Below are 21,853 nucleotides of genomic sequence, written 5' to 3' on the forward strand. Positions count from 1 at the left end.
ATTTGTTCCTTCTCTGCATCCTGAAGGTGATATTACTGAGGTTATCAAAGTAGGTTTTTGCAAGTGCAAACTAGAGGAAGATATATCCCTACATTAACTCAGGAACAGTTGTTTTGGCTGTGCCAACATCTGAGTTTTCACAACCTTTTCCTTGCAGTGTTTCACACAACTCTTACAAATATGTCATTTAGTAAGACAGCTGTATTAACTATCGAATCTGGTTTAATACTGTTTTTGCTTCATGCTTGAGATGGAAGATATATGTTTATTTTCTAATGAAGTACCATACAAATACAGCAATCTATAGAGTTGCCTGCTGGGTTTCTATTAACTGTTTGCTTTGCAGATTTATTCCAGATGGTCCCCCCTACAGCCATGTTAATTGGCTAAAATGCTACTGTAATGTTCCTTCAATTTAATACCTGAGCCGCCGCTGCCTGGGCTATCACCTCTGGCTTTTGACATATTACAGTTATTCATAGTTACACAGAGAGGTTAAAGAAGGAAGTGTAGATGAGGTGAGAAAACCTTTCCCTTCTTCTCAGAAAGGCCAGAGGAGCTGAGATGGTTATTCTTCTGCAATCAGACAATTCCATTTATTTGCCCCAGCCTCGCCTTACAAGGGAGCAGAAAACATATCTCCTAATCGCTGCATCCTGAATACTCTCTCCAAAACATACAACATTATGTTAGCTCAATGTTAGCTCAAAGTAAATAATTGTTTAGGAAAGCAGTGATAGAGGAGGGCTTCTGAGAAATGCCTGAACTCTGCTTCCAGAGCGGAGCAAAACCTGTCCCACTGCATTGTGTCAGACCCAGCCAGGGCTTCAGTTCTGGCATCCACACAAGCACTACTGTGTTCCAAGGCCTCTTCTCCTTATCAGGGGGCCTGTCAAGGGAAAGACCTTTAATATTTGAATTTTAATCTTAAAATGAAAGTCCTGCAGATAAGTTAAGCGCATGTTACATGCCCTGATGTTGGATTGTTACATCAGTAATTAATTTGGTTAGATTTGTGTCCGGAAATAATAAGACTAATCAGGAGGAGAGCATCAGATAAAACTCCTTATACCTACAATGATAATTATGCTTTAGCCTCCTCTGTGCACACAGCTTATGGCACTCGAGCTGTAGCAGTGAAATATCCCAGACAGACAGTAAAATAAAATCTACTTCAGCATCAAAATAAACCACAAGCAGCTTAAGAATCCAACTAGCACAGCAAGAAGATAATCTTTGGTGTATTGCTGATCTACAAGTACATTTACTGGCACTTTATCAAATAATAAACACAAGAGAAGTAAAACTGAGTCTGGAAAGGCAAAATCAAATCTTTTGGGGAAGATAGCCAAGAAGGAATATTATCTGGAACTGGAGGTCATTCACTGTCTTGTCCAAACTCTCTATATTTTAAGTTCATTTTCAACTAAGACTGAAATTTATGTGAAATTCTGGTTTGCTTCTGTTTGTTTGCTGTCATTTCAAGAAAATAAATGAAGTAATTTGAGTTGATCCATGAAGCTCTGACAAACTGAGACGTAAAAAAAAAGTCTTGGATCAGTTTTAAATGCTTCATTTGACCTGATATAAAATATTATTTGTATATTTGATTATTTGAGTACTTTTGACTAAAACTAAGATTGAGGCTGTAGGAAAAAAAAATGTCATTTTTATTTGAAGTGACAATACACCCCATTCTTTTCATAATTTTCATTTTTAATGAAGATGGAGAGATTGAAAAACATAGGTGAATTTCTGCAGGACTGGTTTTGTCAAATCTGATTTGTGTTTTACTCTAAAAATGGCTAGGGTAGAAATCTGTACCAAATTTGGTAGGATAAGAACCTCTGAAAATGTACTCTAGGAACACATTCTTCAGGCAGAAATAGCTCCCAGAGATATAAAAGCAGACAGTGTGCATAGGATGAAGCTGGTTTCTACATGTACTGTGGTCACTCACATGAATGCAAAAGGAAAGTCTACTAAGTGCTTCTAGCAATTAATATCTTTCTAGTATTTTTTTCTTCCAACATTTTTTTCTTCCAACATAAAAGAAAAGTCGAAAAAGGATGTGCTTTGATTAAAAAATGTAGTGTATAGCTACCCCATAGCAGCCAAGCACACATTCAATTTTTCTCTGCTCTAGAAGAGTAAATGCATCCACAGGAATGTAATCATACAAATCCGCTACAAAATTTTAAAACTGGGCAGAGTTTATTTTAAAAAGTGAGAGTGTTCAATTCAAAAAAAGTAGCAATTTTTGGTTTAGATTGTACCAAAACTTGAATCCTCTTGCCATGCTTGGATGAAAGACTACCAGACCTGATACAGGACTGAATGGATGACTCTGTAGGACCAGCTGTCAAGGCACAGAAAGAAAAACTGAATGATATTGAAAGATTTCAATTATAGGCACATTTCTTAAAAAGGCAGGATATAGACCATGTTATTGCAGTTTTGTTGAGTCTTCTTCTGAGAAAAACAGATTAACTGATCCCTGAGCTAAAAAAAAAGTGAGTTTGTCAAAACCCAAAATCAGTATTTCTCAAGAAAGACTAATTTCCAATGTTTTCTTTCCTAAATTGAACCATTGCTTTGAAATTTCAAAATTCTTCATAGAAATCTCTGGAAAATTACATTAGACATAAAACACTGATGTTATCAAAGACAGAATAAGAGAGGGAATTGCAATGTTGATAACATCAACACCTTCATGTTTTCAGTCTTGTTTGGATTCCTAAACACTAATATTATATAAGGTGATAGTATGAGCATAAAACAATTCAACCATGTAATAATAAACCAGCTGTTAGATTTGAAAATAATCTTATCTTATAATATATTAATTATTGTGAGAAAATATTAATATTATAACAATATTTATATATTATATTCTAATATTATAGCATATTATAAATATTTTCATGCCTTTACTGATTAAGTTCATGCTCTCCTTTTATGTATGCTGATTTCACCAGATCAGAGCCGATGTTGCTATAAAAATTTGGAGTTGATCTCATCAGAACTGCTTGTGAATCTGTGTGCAAACAGAACAGACTTACCATTGGAAATTTAAATGCTGGATGAATTTAAAAGTTATTAGAAGAAAGTCTGACAGGCAGCAAAAACTGAAATGAAAAGGTGGAATTATTTAAAAACAGTGGATGTCCTCAAAGCTGTAATTCTTGTGTCAGAAGGAAGTGTTGGCACTCCCAGCCAACCAGCAAAGCTCTATAACAAACAAGTACACACTGTAGCTATGGAGAGAGATGAAAGTAACCGTATAAATTATTTCATAACAAAGGAACACAGCACTGCACATAAAGCTCTGAATGTATCTATATATTGTCAACAATGCTAAGGATGATAAATACACTTCAACACATCAGAGAACAAAGATGTCTCAATACTGGCATAAGCTTATTATTGATATGGTTCTGGGATTGGTTACATTGTCAGTAATGTTTTTTCCTTTTTTTTATTCTGAATTAAGTAGAAATAGCCTTTGTAAAGTGAAGATTCAAAAATCACATCGAAGAGAATAGTTTTTCTATTGTAATTAAAAATGCAGTATATTACAGTTCTACTGGGAAAACGTAAATGGATTTGATGACTAATGATGACTAAAACTGTGTTATTATCTGTGATCTGCAATCAGGACAAAGAAAAACCTCATAACTGAATTATTTGAAGAAGGTAGGATAGGTATGAAGAGTTACTTCAGGTGCTACAGCATTCAGCAGCAAATGCAATAGAAGGCAAGAGAGATTCAGTCCCTGCCAGAGCAATTCCGAGACAGGCAAAACTACCAAACAATTATGCTCCAACAAGAAATCTGCATTTACTGTGCAATGTTAAGATCACTGGAGTGGCCACAAGTCAATGGCTACTGGGTGAAATACCATCCACAAAATTATTTTCCATTTCTCTGAATGAACAGGGCATGTATAGAGAAATGGATGGTACTTTGTAGTGAAGAAAGATGGATGGAAATAGCAAAACCACAAACTGTTAAATGTAACAAATTCATGACCTGGTAACAATTTTAATATTGAAATGACTAAGTTGTAGTAAGAAAGCCAGTGTCGATTTTCTAAATAGGTACATTATATTCTGTTTTATTATTGTTATATGTTCCCATATAAGAGCTGTCACTTAGCTTATCTTGTCAATGTCATTATATGGCTAAATGCAGAAAGCCAGGAGAGAAGATACTAGTGCTATGAACAATCAATTTCTCATTCCCTTTGTTTCCCAAAACAAGGAAGATTAGCATTCAAAGGTGGAGACCACATTCTTAAGAGGGAAAGGACTGTTCACATTATCTGGAAGAGAGCCTTTCAACCAGCCATTCAGGGGGCTGCTTTCTCTAGGAGAACACAGAATCTCTAGGAGGATTTTGAGATTAAGAGTGGAAAACAGGGTGGATTAGATGTTAGAGATGGGGTGTCAGGATTCGGATTAATAGGGATATAATTGTTTGAGTACAGAAAAGCATATCTCCTTTTAGGTTAATTAACACATTGTGCTAAAGGACAGAACCAGCTGTCCTTGACCTCCTTTAGGGACAAGCAAGCAACTCTCCCTGCACAACTGCTCTTCCATGATGTGTCCTCCTCCTTTTTTTTTCATCTTAAGTGATAACAAGGTAACATGGGAAATCACTTCCAAGTCATAAGTGTAATATTTTCCATAGATGTAGATTTGTAACAGTTTATGCCACACCCTGCAGTATTGAATTTTATTGGCTTAATGTCAGAGTTTAATAAGGATCCAAAGTTGTTTTTGTATGGAGATCAAGAACTACCTCCTTAAAACGGGCAACAAACACTTTAAATTGCAACAGTAAAAATGGATAGATATCAAACTCTCTATCAGAAATTCAGACCTGAGCCTTGTCAGGGACATAATGATTTGCCAAATGGAAATGCACAATATGTCCCCAGAGGAAAACAAAAGTACACAGTTATAAATAATATGTATGGACAAAAAAAATCTACAGACCATTAAATATTAAACAGAAAACAATGCTGAAGAAGACTGCACATCAGTGATATGAAAGATGGTTGGAAATCTAAGGAACATCCACCATCTGAGTAACAGACAGAAACTACAGTCCAGTCAGTCACTTTGCATAGATGTGACAAAGAATGCAAAGACACAGCTTACTGCAGTCAAAATGTGAATTTTCCTCGAGTGAGAGGAGAAATTTGTTCACAAAATTCAGTTAAAAAACTGCAAAGTCAAGCAAATAAATATCAAAATATAAAAAAAAATTAAAAAAAATCTGTAAGGATTTAGAGCAGACATACCTACAATACAAAAATCCACACAGAGTTTAAAGTGAAGGTGATGGTAAATACATAGACACACACTGGAACTAGGTTCAATCCTGAGGACTGTGAACAGTGGATGAGCTACAAAGATGAAGTAGCAAAATAAGTACTGGCCATTTTAAACTTGTAGGTTTCCACGAAGTGCCTGAGGAAAGGGTGTATAACAGGATAATAACTTTGGTATCAAATCTGAACCAGACAGGAATTGGCTGATTGTATCGTATGGAGATATGATCACAGGAAATATATGTCTCACAAAGATATATGTATGTTTTTGAGAGGATGTGGAAGGGGCTTGTTCTTTTCTTTTTCTAAGAGACCTAGAAAAAAGGTAGAAGGAAAAGCTGCAGAACAGTCAGCAAATGGCATGATATGTAAAACACAAGACTTGATATACTGGGTCTCAAATTGTAGTTACCGGACCAAAAAAAGAGGGGACCAAGTCAACTTTTTCACTGATCCTAAGGAACTGTATAAAAATATTGTAACCGAAGACTTGTTCAAGTAGCAGAAATGTTTGCTGAGGTAATAAATTTGAGAAACTAAGTACAGGAGAAACTAAGAAACTAAGAAACAGATTTGGAAGACTGGGTACAGTGCCTACCAAGTCCAGTTTGTCAAAAGTTACAGACTGTCAGAAAACGCTTAAGGTTGTTTTCTGAAAAAGTTTGGTACTATTAATATCAACCAGTTTCAGGGTATATCAACCAAGATGCATACAAGTCTCTCAGTGATCAGAACATGGACAGATGGACACCTAGGGAAGCTCTCTTAATGAGCTTTGAGAACTGGGACATTGTAGGAAAAGGTAGCTTAAAAAAGAACTCTGCAAATATCATTTGCAGAGTCTCCAGGATTTAACAACTCTGAACATGCTGAGACAAAAGAATAAAAGAATTAATGTGCTGTCCTGCTCTGCTATACTGCATGTCAAATATTATCAGTTAATTCACATACATGTGATCAGCTGTAACAATTCACCTAAACCCCTTGCATCCATACAAAATCAACATGGATGCCAGAGAATAAAAGGATTCAGAGTTCTGAGGACCATTGCATATTTCTTTTGGACAGAGAAGAGATACAAAATTCTTTACAAACTTTTCAAAAGGAAAATTTGAGAGCTGTGTTGCTAGAGAGACATGTGCTTGAACGTCTGCCTCTGACATCAGAAATGTGACTACAGCAGAAAAAATATGCGTGAACAAATCACGAAGGAAATGCAAAGGCTTGGGTACAGCTGTACAGAGCTTCATTGTTAGCAGTATGAGGATAATTTTAAAACCAGAGTTAGACTATTTACTACCAATATCTCACTACAGAGAAACAAAATGTGAACAAGCACAAAGAGTAAAAAAGATTTTGGAAAATAGAAAATTATTCTATAGTGTGAATTTTATAACTGTCACCTCCTTTAGGGAGTTCTCTCAAAAGTGTAGTTGTACCTGACACACAAACAAATGGGATGGCACAAAGCAATGAGTGCAAATTGCTGAAAAATGCCATTTAAACATTTAAAAGTGATGCAGTATCTGGGGAAGAGCAGGATAAACGTGGATAAGTCAGTGTTTCCCATTGCCATTTTCCCAATTTGAAATAGGAGTTTCAGTGATCACCAGGTTGTTCCTAGAAGAACCATGTCCACCAAAAGCCAAAAGGAGTTTGGGGATCTGCTTGTCCATATGTGCATTGATTGACACGGTAATCACAATAATCATGATGGACAGCGCACCTCTGTAGCACTCATTCCTCTGGCACTGGCAGGTCCTCAGCTGTTGGTCCATGATGGTGATGTGAAGGGGGTCTGCTGCTCTGGGGAAGCAGTAGATGCTGAGGAAGGTTAGCACAGTTTCAGTGATAGGAATTGTGTGTTGTGTCTGATACGGTAAATACTTTTATTTACTCTATAAGAGATTTATGAGAAACATAATTGGATGACACCTATGTCGTTCTGGTGCTGGGTTGTACTATCTGATTTAAAACTGGTTTTACTTGACATTAAAATTCTCTGCTTTTTTCTGTTGCAAGCAAATAAGTAAGACTCATGACTGATGGGTGCCATTTCAGGTATAAAACATAAAAGAGAGTTGGATAGCAGAAGTCCTATATAATATGTGGACTAAGCATATAAGTGGGATTTTAATATTATATCAATATCCTTGTAGCTGTGTATTAGATTAAAAGTCACAGAACTGATTTCTCAATAATCCTCTAATAATGTAGAATCTACATGGAAAATCTTTGTCATAATTTGGAAAAGTGAGTGCAGTAAAAGTATCACATTAATTATAAAACTGATAAATGATAAAAAGCTTCATAAATTTCACTTCATGCTTATTGTATATTGGACTGGGAGTTGAACTGAAGTCTCCGGTTTTGATTTATATACCACTAATAGGGTCTATTCTGGGTTATGTTTTTGGATTTATGACTGTCTCTCCCTTTGTTAAACTGCAGTTGGAAAGAATTAAAACATTAGTTTCTTAAGTCTGTGTATCCACATGCAGATATACTTGTTAGCTGTTTAGACAAAGGATCTCCCGTTTTAATGCTGAACCAGGAATAACACAAATGTGTTCAATTTGTACTATTACTTTAAACTATAAAGCATGCACATACTCTTATCTGATTGTTTTTATCCGGAAAGTAGCCAAGTATAACAGAATTGTCTGTAGTCCCACACCAGCTTCTGCATCATAACTATTTAAAACTCAAACCTTCCTCAAGTTTCATTGAGCAGACTAATGTTGTGCTTCCCCTCACATGCCGATAGCATCTCTTCAAGGTGTACAGCCCACTTTTGATGCTCAGTACCTGGAATCAGCAGGGTGTTGAGGTTTTTTTGCTTGAGAGAGGGTTGTTATTGAGGTGACATGTTCTGTTCTTGCTTTAATCGAATGATGAAACAATTTCATTCTCTTTGACTATGAGTAATAAAGCATTGTTATTTGGATGGTATCAACTATTCGTGTATCACCATAAAGATATTTTTGCAGCTGGTGGCGTTCTTAAACCAATCAGCCATAAATTAAAGTACGAGAACATGTTTATTCTCCCTCCTTTCAAACTGATGTGGAAACACTAGACTTCTCTGATTTGGAAACACTGGACTTGCCTGTTTATGAGTTTTTAGGGAAGAAGGGATATATCCCCAGCTGTATCAGATGACATTGCTCCTTCTGTTCCTGCTGTTGTGTTAGTGGAGCAATGTTGGCTGATTTACTAGACAAGAATCTGTAGTGCAGCTACACTGCAGAGATGCTGTCTTCAGAGGAGAAACACTTCTGGCTCTATTAAAGCTTATTTCAGAGGATTAATTTGATCTGTTCTTGTCCATTTCTTGGGCTTCTGACAATGTCTCTTATAGACCCAGTCCTCCTATGAGTTCAAGGCAGACAGCTTCTGCAGTTCTTTCGTACTACTTCATTAGCCTTTAGAATAATTAACATCACAACTTCCATAGAAGGAATATAATTAAAATAACAGCAGAGATATTGTCTTGTGGGTGAATTTCTTATAGCAAACATCAGCTCATTTGCAAGTTGCAAAATAACCAGGAGCATCCTAGAATAGCACAAAGTACTCAACTTTGGTCATTTTTTTATCACAAAAATGACTCTAATTCCCAGAAACTACAGTCTGCAGTGAAGGCACCTGGATTCATCATCAGCAAATTATTTAAACTTTTAATAAGCAGTTATACTAAAGAGTAAGAAACTATGATATAAGCTTTCTTTTTGCTGTTTTAATGTTTTACTTAGGGAAATCCTTATCATTAAAAACTACATGAAAAGCATATTAATGTAAACAATTTCAACAAATCATCTCTTGTATCCTAATTAGATGGGGAGAAAGGGGAAAATATGCTTATGTAGCTGGATTGTACAAAGTATGCTTGATTTGGCTAATTATCAACCCTGTTGATAAGAGTCCTCCAGGACCTTTTGTTAGCAGTAATGTTGCTCTGGATGACCTCTTATTTTTCTTTCCTGCCATTTGTGTGACCTTTGTCATTCCAGTGGTATAACAACACAGGCACACGCAGATGTAAAAAACTTAAGGAGTACTCTGGTACCTGTGTTCCTCACACCAAGAGCAACTGAACTTTTTAAGCCCATATGTTTCAACCTTGCTACTCTTGTGTATGTATGGTTCCCCAAATCAGCTGGAGCTGTGTGTGCGGAAACACTTCAGAATGAAAAGTTTATTCGTTTGGATGAATTGTGCTTTGAGAAGGAAGAACTTTCCACTGTGTGAACCACTATAGCAGTTACTGGGGGGTGGTAACTGTGAGTTTGAATAGCCAAAAAAGTGACAGATTGTGGTAACTGTGGTGCAAGGCCAGAGGCAGCTGTGATTGGAAAAGGATGACAAGATGCGGAAAAAGCAAGAAATGGCAAAGGACAATGCACCTCTGCTCTACATAGGAAGGGAAGTGTTGGGTTTCCAGTAAATCTAAACTTGTTCATCAATTCGAATACAACCTTGCTGAATTTTGAAGAGGCCGGATTTATTAAGAGTGCAGGATTTTCTGATTCTTATGTAAATGTTGTAACTCATATCACTTAAGGAATTCAAAATTAATGCAGTTCCATCATTTATATGTAGGATAGAGATACAGGAATGCATCATTTCTACACCAGGTCTACAAATCATATGAGGTCTAATGAGATATTCTGTCACATGCCTTTCCAATTATGCTCTGATCTTCTGTTCCAATTGCTAAGGAACTAAACCCAAGTTATTTAAGTGCCTAGATTTATGTTAAAGTTTGCAAGAAACCTTCCAAATGAAATTTAAAAAAAAAAAAAAAAAAAAAGTAGAAATCTTGATCTCGTTTGGGATTCATTCTTTCAGTTTTTGTCCATAGAAAACAAAGTACCTTGTGGCTATACAGTTGCCATAGGAAAAAAGATAATGTCATTCCCTGCCCTGCATTAACCTTGACAGAGATTTGCCTGTACGTTGTGACCACGTGCCCTGGTTACTAAAACACTCCTTTTTTACACAGTGGTGTAGGATTCTTTGTCTCTGTTTTTGACCCAGACCAATCTAAAATACAACAAAGCTGTCATATATACTACTGTGAAGAGTTCTGATTCAATGCATTCACATTTTTTAGGAAAATCATTTTCCCTTAGACTTAATTGTTACATGTATTCCCTTTAAAATCAGTTGTTCTTCGAGGAAGTAGGAGTCACCAGCATTTAAAGATCAGTTTGAAACACAACTATTTCAGAAAGTGCAAAAATAAGTGCACTTTGTTCAGTGTCTTTTCTATATTGATGGTTATAATGTACTTTAAAACCTCTAGAAATTTGATATTGGTGGAAGAAAATCATATATAGTATTTTTAAAATCAACAATTAACTTCCAAGTGCACAGAACCATATTTACTGTGTTTGATCTCACTTACTGTAACTACAGTGGCTCTTTTTAAAATTTACTTAGTAGCAGAAACTTTAGTTAATACTGAGGGAATATCACCATGCATAAATTTTAATGGTGCTAGAAATTGTAACTATTTTTCTCAAGGAATGAACAGAGATATTTTACATTGTTTCTTCAAAAAAAGTCTTATACTCTTACCCCACCCACACAAAAAAATACTGAGAAAAGTATCCCTTTACTCCTTTTCTCTCCCAAAATAGATGTATCTCCAAGAAGTTTCTCTTTGTAGTATATGTATTTGTGTGTGAGGGACAAATAGGATTTCTGTCTCTGACATAAAAGAGCATCATGTAGTACAGAGGCACTCAAATGCATGTTTTCAGCACACAATGACTTTTCATTTTTGTATAACTGAGCAAGCATAACACATAGCCATACAGGTGATGAATACAAAACTGCAAAGCACTGGTAGGAGCCAGAAGAGTGAACTTCAAAAAAAATTGCCTCTTTTGTACTTCTACCATTGTGATACTAATTTAACTGAATTGTAGCTGTGGACTAGTCCTTCCAGGTTCATTAAGTACTTTCTGTTCTTGCCAGTTTTTCATCAGAGGCCCTGCTGAGGTCTAGAGTATGGTAGAGAACACACTCCTGCATGTGTGGATCATCTCTTGTAAGATGATCTTGTAAGATGTCTTGTAAGACGTCTGTGACAATTTCAGTGTACTTACAAAGCATATCACCCATCTGTACATATAATATGTTTTCCAGGGAAACAACAAACTTTAGTCAAATGAAATGTGATTAAATTTTAACAAGGAAAGGATTTTATTGGAAGCAAAGAATTTTCCATGCTTCACAGACCTCCTCTCCTTCAGTATCTCTTACACCTGCACCAAAGAAGAAACTCCGTTAGGAGAATCAGATGTTGGACGGCTTGGGTGTCTACCATCAAACCCCCATAAATTCAGAGACATAATCTAACAATGTGTAAACCAGATTTCACAATCCATGATTTCGCTACCTCTATAAAAGTGGTAGTTAAATAACTAAAATATGTATTCTTCCTTTTTTCCAGTTGGCTTACTGTCCATTTTAGTCTTGGCCAACACAGAATTTCCTACAAGAAAATGTACCACATGGTAGCCAACTATTAAGAATTATTGTTACTTTATGGGGAACTTTCTCAATTTTGTACATAATCCTTTATGAGGCTGTGTAATAACACTGTCCATGGAATTAAGTTGAAGTTTCTTGTAGTGGAATAAAAAGAAAACATTAAACAATCACACTCATTTTTCCTTGTGTTCTTTACTAATAAAAAGTATGACATTTTCTTTAGCAATGTTTTAGCAGAGGGCCATTGTTCTGCTTTTCAGCCTGGGATTTACAAAACTCCAATGAAGACACTGAAGAAGGCTCTAAAAGTGCTTTCAGTGTAATGTAGTTAAACAAGCTGACATATTTTAGGAAGGAATATTGTGTTTTCAAATTGTTCTATGATGGCAAAAGCAATTAAATTTGCAATGTTTCAATGTACTTCCACCAATCATAATCTAGTAAAGCACCATTACATGAAACAACGTTAATAATTTGTTTGCCAATTGTTCAGGTAAATTAATGCCTGAGTAGACATATATTATATTTACAGTCTTATTGGCTTGTAGAGTTGTAGGGTCTCACAGTCTAAAAGCATGCAAAGTGTTTACTGGGGAAAAGTCAATATTGGATCGACTCTACCATTGCAAATATTCCTCTAATTCATTTGCAGTGCTTTCTTACCAGTACCACACTAGTCCTTATCCTGCAGGAATAACAAATTAATTGGCTGCCGAGGAACATTTTACTCCTGGACAAGAAAATGCGTTCAACGGCCAAATAAAACACAGCTTCCATCCTCTTCTTGATGAGCTGTTGAAGAAACTCCGTCAAGTACTTTTCTCCTTTTGGTGAACACAAAATTTTTTATTTTGTCATTCCAAAACTCAGAGCTTTATGATACTATTCCAGAAGAGTACCTAAAATTATAATTCCATACCAGTGTATATGTACTATATCACTCCACAGTGTATGCATTTAGATTTCCTTAGGGTATGGAGCTGAATTACTCTATTACTGCAACCCTGTTGACCTCACTGTTGTCATGAAAACTTTCTTAGAAAAAAAATTGCATAAATACAGGTTGATGTTATTAAAATAGACAGTCTTAAAGAAGGTTCCAATGTGAAAAAAAAGCAAGTAATCCAGGCAAGATTTATAAATACTTTCATTCACAATTTGTCCAGGGAAAGTTATGCCTAGTGGACACATTCATTTACTACTTTACAAACAGTTACATACCCTTTGTATGTAATTACACTTTCATGCACATTAACGTACTTCTGAGAACAAATTTATTTCCTAAATGCTTCTACATTATCTCAGTCACTTCACGTGTATATTGCAACAATGGGAATATATCTCCCAAAACATTTCACCTTTAAACTAAGAACTAATTTTATGGATGTGAATATGGAACATATTCTTCACTAGTTGTCTAAATTACCTATGGTCTGATCCTCAATATCTAAAGTCTCTGAGTAGTTAGCTCTGACATTTTTTGTGTATGATTCAGTTCTTCAGTGTTTCATATTTATTAGCCAATATTAGGCAATATTTAATGGCATTCAGGTTAGACATGGACCATTCACTAGGAAGCTCTGGGGACTGTAGATGATGGGGACTGTACAAGATACTTCTTGTAGATGTGTAGATGCTTCTGGGGAGCAGGTTCCCAAGTTTTGCTTGGAATCTTCAGGTGCTCAGGGTGGATTGTTAAGACACAAACAATGGTCATAAGTTTCCTGATGCTTTAGCATTGTTTATCTGTAACGGGTATTTTTCTTATTTACCATTTCTAGGAATTTGTCATGATTGTTGTCTTTGGTTTGGAATTTATTATTCGTATCTGGTCTGCTGGATGCTGTTGTCGATACCGAGGATGGCAAGGAAGACTGCGCTTTGCAAGGAAACCATTCTGTGTAATAGGTGAGTGTCCCAGCTCTAGTTTATTTTAAGATAAAGATAAACACCTTCCCCCTCCTTGTTTTGCTTCTGAATGAAAACTACTGGAATCTTTTTACAGTAACCAGCAGTAAAACCAGAATAGCTGTGTGTCAACTGTCATCTGCCCAAGATTTCTCTAGATATAAAATCACAATGTCCTTAAATACCAGTCAGTTCATGTTTCCTATGTTCTCCAAAAGACATTTTGCCATGCATGTCATGCACCAGGCCTGTATATAGGATGAATGAGGGGTTGAGAGCTGATTTGGTTGAAAATCACAGGAGCTGTATGTATTTAATGGACATATTACATGTCTTTTACTTACATGCTTAGATATCATGCACGTATGCCTACACATTATGTTCTCCTCATTTTACCTCTGTGATCAGACATGTGTAAGCTGCAATAAGTTTGAAAACCTACTTAGAAACACCTTTTGACATTGCTGCTTCTCTGCATGGCAGTCCAGGTATCTGCTCTGCAGTGACACCAGCATTGGATATAGCATACTTCTTCTACAGGTATTTCAAGAGAATATTCCTCACCATCTTTGCTCTAGAATTTGTCTGTGAGAATGGTGAATAGGCTCACAACCAGTCAAAACCCTATTTTGAAAAGAAATCTGCAGGAAAGCAGTTTCCCAATAAATGCAGAGATCAAGGATGCCTAAATGAATTTATATGATAATTTCTTATTTTTCTAATGGCTTGGAGAAAATCGTTTTTACAGATCATCTGTGAAACTTCAGGATATCAATATCCCAACTTCTCTCTCAACTTATTTTTCTCTCTTCAGCCTTTAATTTCATTTACCTATATCTTAAAGTAACTTATGGATCAACTGGGCCAGGAAACACAATCTTCCGTGCATCTCCACAGCGGCTAATACAGAGTCACATGCTTACAATCATTAAACACATGGGTCTCTGTAAACAGTGAATAACGAATTGTCATGTAGATGTATGCCATTCTGTTCTAAAAAAGAGTTACACAGTTCTGTGGCATAGCAGGTCAGTACACTGGTTAGGGCTAACGAGTAGAGCAAGTTTTCTCCTTCTGCCTCATTCCCTGATAAATCCATACCTTCTCCCAGTGGAGAAGGTTGCATGAGTAGGTGGAAAGGCATCACTGAATGTATCTGTCTTTGAAAGTAATACCCCATCTATGCTATTTTATGACACTGTGGAAGAGGAGCAATTAGGATTGGCATTTTTGGGCAGGCAGCAGGGGAAGTGGGTAGATGCCTTACCAGGTCACATGCTTGCCCCAAGGTTTCCATGCCTAGTTGAGAGCAGAAATCATCAAACACTATCCTTCTTAGACTATCCAAAGGCTATCCTCCTTTACTAGACTTATCATTATTACCAAGATTTTATGGCGCACTTGAAACTTTGCAGTAGTCACAGAACTACTTTGATTTGGTCAGCACACAATCATAAGAAAGTACCACTGTTACTTTAGTAAAATTAACTTACTACAGCAATTTAGAACTTACTAGAAACACCTTTAGAGCATTTGAAGTTACTGGAAGCATTTGACTTCTCAAGACTGTTTTGCTGCTCTCCCAAATGCCAATGTTCAGTTCAGCTTTTGTTTCTCCTCCCTCTCCTGTCCCCACTCAACTGGCAAGTTTTATACTAGTGATTAACTTCAGTTTAAGCTGTTATTTCCTAGCAAACCTGAATAGAGGGGTCTTCCTTGTCCAAAACTCTGCATATTTAAAATACATGTAGGTGTGGTTCTTAGGGACGTGGTTTAGTAGCAGACTTGGCAGTGCTGGGTTAACGGTTTGACTCAATGACCTTCAAGGTCCTTTCCAACATAAACAATTCTATGATTCATGGGGTGACCAGTGTAGATTTCCATCCTTTCCTTTGAACAACTCATATCTACCCTCCTACAGTTGGTGAAATAGTTCAGGCAGGCCTCCTGGCACAGACCTCCCTGAGTGTTGGAGTTTGCTTCACTTGAATGTGGTATCTCCTCCTTTCTCTGGAGTTTACCTGCTCTTCTTGTTTCACCTATGTTTATGTAGGCAATTTCTGGCCTTAAAAGCATCTTTTCTGTCCCATTTGCAATTCCATCACTTGCTATCTCAATTAATTAGTAAACAGTCTATAGCTTGTGGATATCTTCCTATGCTGCTTCACTGGATAGAAAGGGAACTTTTTTCTGCGGCTTCTGGAAAATAAACCAATAGCTCAAATATCTTACCACTGACTATTCTGTGTCTCTCTTCTACTGATTATTTTGGTCCATTTCTGTACTTACGTGTCCCAGAAGGGAGTTTCTGCTGTTCTGATGTTCAGCATCTCTCTACATTTGATCTTTTGAGGAAAAACCATGTCATCTTGTAGCTCTTGCTACATAAAGTACTTATTTGCCTGACACCTTGGCTTTGCAGTCATGGCAAAGTGTGCTACAACAGCAAAGGTCAGCAGGCTGTATTAGCCAGAACACAATCAGTAGGTGAAGACACACAATTATCTCTCTTTACTCATCACTCATTAGACCACGTCCAAGATGTGGTGGACTGCACCCTATTTTACCCCTCAAACACCATACCTGAAAGACCTTAATAAACTGGAGTGAGTTCAGTGAAGCCACCAAGATGATCAGTGCTGGATCAGTTGCCCTGTGAGGAGTGGGTTAGGGACCTGGGCATATTCAGATTGGAGAAAGGATGGCTTCAGGGGGAACTCAATTAAATCAGTGCTAAGGTCCCCTTAAGAGCACATGGCCAGTTTGGGCCTATTCCTTTTAATTATTTACTTAGCCATTCATTCAATTATACTTTCCATTTATTGTTACAGTTGAACAATAATATTTTAGAAGACTTAGTCTGTTTATTATTACTTAAATTTGCTATATATTTCCAACAGATCTATTCTCTCATTATTTTTGTGATTGAACATAACTCACATAGGGTAATGGTCTAAGAGCTAGAAATAACAAAATTGAGGATTGCTTCAAGGATCACGTTCAGACAGCCTTTATTTTTTCCATTAATAACCTAATAACCAAGGAAGTTTTATTCAGGACCAAAGCTCTGTGCTTGTGTTAGTGTGCCTACAATGTCACTATTCTGGTGAATTGGTTCATCAAGCATTGCTGTATACTAACATGTCAGTAATTATATCTATCAAATTATTTGACAGGTTTGTAATTTTGTTTATTTCTGTAATGTAGTACTAAACCTTGATTTTTATTTTGTCCCATGTCAGGAGTTACCTGCACATTTTCTCTGATTGTATATGACTTGTGTACATATTGTAAAAGGAATAGCAACCCATCCTTCCACGCATGTAAAGTACTTAAATATGTACATGCCTCTGCAAACACTGAATTTCCCAGGCATATCATTCTGAAGCTTGGCTGTTAGCACTACAGAGCAATGTTGGTGTGTTGTGTTGTTAAAAAGAACAGAAATCCAAGCACTACATATTCTAACTGCTGCCTCTGGAGACCAGGGATGCTGACACACAGGAAGAACGTTATGGCTGTACCTTAGCTTGCTGAAGATCCCTGAAATAAAAGAGGACAAGTCTAACCAGGAAGAAGTATGGCATCCCCTCCCTGTCAAGCCATTCCCTGACACTGAACTAAATGAAGAATCTATTGTCCTTCCTCTGGCAATGGGTCTCCTAAATGGTGGTATGTGACCTGACGAAACTTCTGGCCAGTCTCCTACGTGCATCAGAGGATTTACTGTCACAATGAAATCTCAGTCTGTGAAGGCAGATTCCAATTAACACATCATAAAAATAATTAGGAATAATAAATAACAAGCTGTGGGTCAGAAGAGTAAGATCCTACTGGTCTCACCTGCCTGTCTGAAGTTTGCTAGGCTTGCAGAGGAACTTCTTTCTCTCCTGCTGACTTTGTAAGAGACTTTGGGACTCCTATGTGAGGAAACCCAGCAAGGGCAAGTGAATTTTAGTCATAGAATCATTGAATATCCTGAGTTGGAGTGGACCAACAAGGATTGTTAAGTCCAACCCTTAGCCCTGTACAGGACCATCCCCAAGAGTCACACCATGTGCCTGAGAGCATTGTCCAAACACTTCTTGAACTCTGTTAGGCTTGATGCTGTGACCACTTCTCTGGGGAGCCTGTTCCAGTGTATAACCACCCTCTGGATACCTACAACACCAGTTCTCCTCATGAGTAAGTTGTAGACTGCAATGAGGTCTCCCCTCAGTCTCCTCCAGGTTGAACACATCAATTGACCTCAACCACCCCTCATACGGTTTCCCCTCAAGGCCCTTCACCATCTTCATTGCCCTCCTCTTCATTGCCCTCCTCTGGACACTTGCTAAGAGCTTAATATCTTTCCTATATTTCGGTGACCTGCACACAATATTCAAGGTGAGGCTGCCCCAGTGCAGAGCAGAGTGGGATAATCCCCTCCCTCAACTGGCTGGCGATGCTTTGCCTGATGCCCCCCAGGACACAGTTGGCCCTCCTGGATTCCAGGACACTGCTGACTCTAGTGTCTAAACTTTATTCAATTTAAATTTGGGGTCTGGAACTCCTATTTGAGAACTTTTTGACCTTAAATTTGAGCCTACTTCTAGTAATCTAACACTTCTCCAGGGCAATTAGCCTTCCTAGTGGTCCAGATGAGTGAAAAATTTCCTATATTTCGGTCTATTAGCAGTTTCACCACGGCTGCTTCTATTTTACCTCTAGTCAAGCTACAGCATGATGGAAATGTCAAAAGTTCAAATTCTGTTGAGGCTGCAGAATGAACAAATTCCCAACAGAAAGCTTAAGTCCGTTATCTGTAATCAGGCTCTTGAACTTCTCGGCTGGAAAACTTGTTTCAGAGCGATAAGTGATAGCAGTGACTGTTGCTGGTTACTGGATCTATTTTTCATTAATTAGAGTGGTAATGAACCTTCATCATGCGCCGCTTTTGTCAAACCTTTATAAACAAATTCATATCTAGTGTGTTACAAGATCTTCTGAACCTTTAATTTGAATTATTTCAGTATATTTGTGTAATGACACGTTGTGTGCCTGTCACCTTGGTATTTAGACACATTATATAGTTTAAATACAGACAGATAGTAAATCTGCTGCTCATGATAAACAATATAAACAGCGAGTATAATTTGAACTCTAAATAACCCAGAGATGGTCTGTAATGAAGTATATCCTTGACCAAAACATACCTCACATCACATCTCATTATAAATCCCAGTAAAACCAAGTTCCAGCAAATGTCATATTTGGGGATCTTCTGCCAGCCTAGAAAATACTCCAGAAAATACTTTGACAGTAGTAGTATTTAGGCTTCAAATTGAAATTTCCTTAGATAATTTCAGCAACCATAGTTCTGCGCAATGAACAGAGGTGCTTTTTAGGTTAGACTGGTCCCAAATTGTGTAGGTTTTTAAAACTAAAACTTAGTGGCATATCTTCATGTTTGAGAGACCTGGCAGTATAGTTTTTAGAAACATGTAGGAAAAATAATACCTGTTTAGTGTCATCAATGGGCCTTATGCTTTCACATTTATTTTTGATGACTACTACCCTCGCTGCTGACTAAGGTAACATTTGTCATATTAAAGACATCAGGCTCTGGTCTTCCCTTTCTAGAAGCTGTATGGGTACTATTCAAGAGAAATCTGCTAGTTTGGTAGGATGCATTCAAATTTCTTTCTGGCATGTGGTAGAGAATTCAGCAGCCTGTATTTGTTGATCTTACACTGGTGTCACTACCATGTTAATTTGAGTAGAGGAGCTCCTACCATGAATCAGGCAACCTGAATGAAATGCGTGTAGTGACTCCCAGTGGGGAGCTATGGGCAGTATCACATTTCATCTTCATAAGGCTTGTAGGTCAAGGTTTTAATTAGAGGGCTAAGCTTTTATTGCGTCAGTTTTCTAGGCTAGTGAAATTATTTTTCATTAAAAAAACCTAATTGAAATCAAAATAATGCATGGGAACAAACCAGGTCCCTTTTCCTGAGGGACTTTATATTCATCTGGGTCTTTTTATCATCAAAATTAGAAGCACTCCCTCTCCCAAACATGCAGAATAGCCAACAATACAGTTTCTGGTTTCTGGGTAAAGTTTGGATAAATTCTTTCTCTGGGAGATTTGGAGCTGGACAATTACAGTGTCTCAGCCCCACTGAAGCTATCCAAACCTATCCAAGCTATCCAATTCCTAATTGCACCAGAGAGAGATGCTGATTTACCCTGACACCTGCTGTTAATTGTAGTCATCTGCTATGTGAGAAATTGTTATTTTGAGACAATTCCAGTAATACAAATCAGAAGCAATCCACAGCAGAATAGATGAAGTAGGTTCGAGCACTGCAATGTGAAGAACAAAAGACAGGTTAGTGACAGAAAGATCGTTAAAAGACAGAGACATTTTATTAAAAAGAATTTACTTGTAATATTAGAATTCCTTTATTATAAATTATTAAAGATATTTTCCCAAGCGTGAAGTAATTATGTCCATTTCAAACCAGACTGATATAACTCAGTGTCTGGACTAAAATGTTTAGTGATTGCTAATTCAGTTCACTTTTGTTAGGAAAGTGTCCTGAAGTCAAACATCACAGTCAAATTATATAGAAATAATGAGGTCCCCTGTCCATTCTCATCCAGATTCTGTAAATTAGCTATGCAGTCTTTCAAATTATTATTGATCTCTCATATTTGAATCTCAGAAAATACATCGGAGTATAATAATAACAACAATAACAACAATAGCAATAACAATAACATGATATTAAATATTATAGATCATATTTTGTAATATAATGTGTCTAATAGAACTTCCAGTCCTGTTTATGGGCTGTGACTTGGAAATGTACAGTAAGGAGGGAAGCAACTGGCAGACCAAGAAGCAGTTAACATTTTCTGGTTTTAGTCTTAGTATGTTCAGTTTTGCTTTCATTTTTTAGGGGCTGGTTTTAAGCTTGTTACTACTAGAGGTGCACAGAATATGAAGATGCTTACAGAAATACCTTTCTTTTCATTGTCTGTCTTTATTTGATTTGAGATGCTCATATCCTGCTTTACTATGCTGAAGTCCCATCATATACATAGACGAGATAGTTGCTCAGATTTCCATAAATATGTGTAAATTCACTGATCCAAAATGAAGTAGCTGTTAATATAAACACTGGTGTGGAAGTTAAGAGGTAGACAGGATTGTGCCAAATCCACTTATCTGCCTACCTCATCTTATGGATTGTCCAAACTAATAAAATGGTTTGCTTTTCAAATTTTATCATTCTTAGTGTCTAAAAAATTACGTTTTTAATGAAGAGAATAACATGTCAGAACCTAATTGATACGGAAGGAAATACTCAGCTTTCTTGGCTTCTTTCAGATACTGTGCTGCAGATCAGCTGCATCAGTGTGTGACATCCGTTGTAACTCCCATCTCAGATCATTGTCAGCTCTTTTCTATAGATCCTCTGTGAGAAGAATTGCTGCTTTTCTGGCTATACAAGTTCTGCTTTTGCAGCAGTGAATTATACTCTCTTCATTTAGGATCATATTTGTCCAAAATAGCATCTTATTAGACTAGGTGTTTACTATTTTGGGCTTTTGCACCTGCCCTTGGCATACATGCAGCCTCTCACAGGACTGTGATATCCCTGGGTTGTAGTACTGCTTTATTTCAAAAGCTACTTTAAGTACGTCTTATATTTTACTAACATGCCTATAATTACTCAGAGGTGCTTTGTCAGCATGTTAACATGAATTTCACTGTTAATGCCTCAGTATGGTACATCAGGTAAGTGTCAGTCTGACTATTTGAGCCATGATTAACTACTCTTGCAGGTGTTGGTAAATCAAAGCGTGCTTTCTCTCTGACAAGCTTCACTCTTGTCAGCCCAAATGAAGACATTTGAAGAGGTCTAAGTGGAGTTATTGTCTTGGCATATACTGCAGGAATCTTTCAAAAATTGTTTGAAAGCTCAATACAACTAGGGGAAACAGTAAGAAATGATAGAGTAGAATAAAATGAAAGGTTTGGGAAGGTTTGGGAAGGGAAGGTTTGGGAAGGGAAGGGAAGGTTTGGGAAGGGAAGGTTTGGGAAGGGAAGG

General features: G+C 37.0%; 1 protein-coding gene across 3 annotated transcripts in view; it reads left to right on the forward strand.

The window, feature by feature from the left end:
- KCNQ5 (potassium voltage-gated channel subfamily Q member 5) overlaps window positions 1–21,853 on the forward strand; it is a 285,817-nt gene that overhangs the window by 197,511 nt on the left and 66,453 nt on the right. For all 3 annotated transcript variants that reach the window (XM_027644941.1, XM_027644939.1, XM_027644940.1), the window contains exon 3: window positions 13,628–13,754. In XM_027644941.1, the coding sequence (XP_027500742.1) occupies window positions 13,628–13,754 (127 nt within the window). The remainder of the gene's footprint in view (window positions 1–13,627; window positions 13,755–21,853) is intronic.

The sequence above is a fragment of the Corapipo altera genome, unplaced genomic scaffold (assembly GCF_003945725.1).
Source record: "Corapipo altera isolate COAL_440 unplaced genomic scaffold, ASM394572v1 2, whole genome shotgun sequence".
Taxonomy (NCBI): domain Eukaryota; kingdom Metazoa; phylum Chordata; class Aves; order Passeriformes; family Pipridae; genus Corapipo; species Corapipo altera.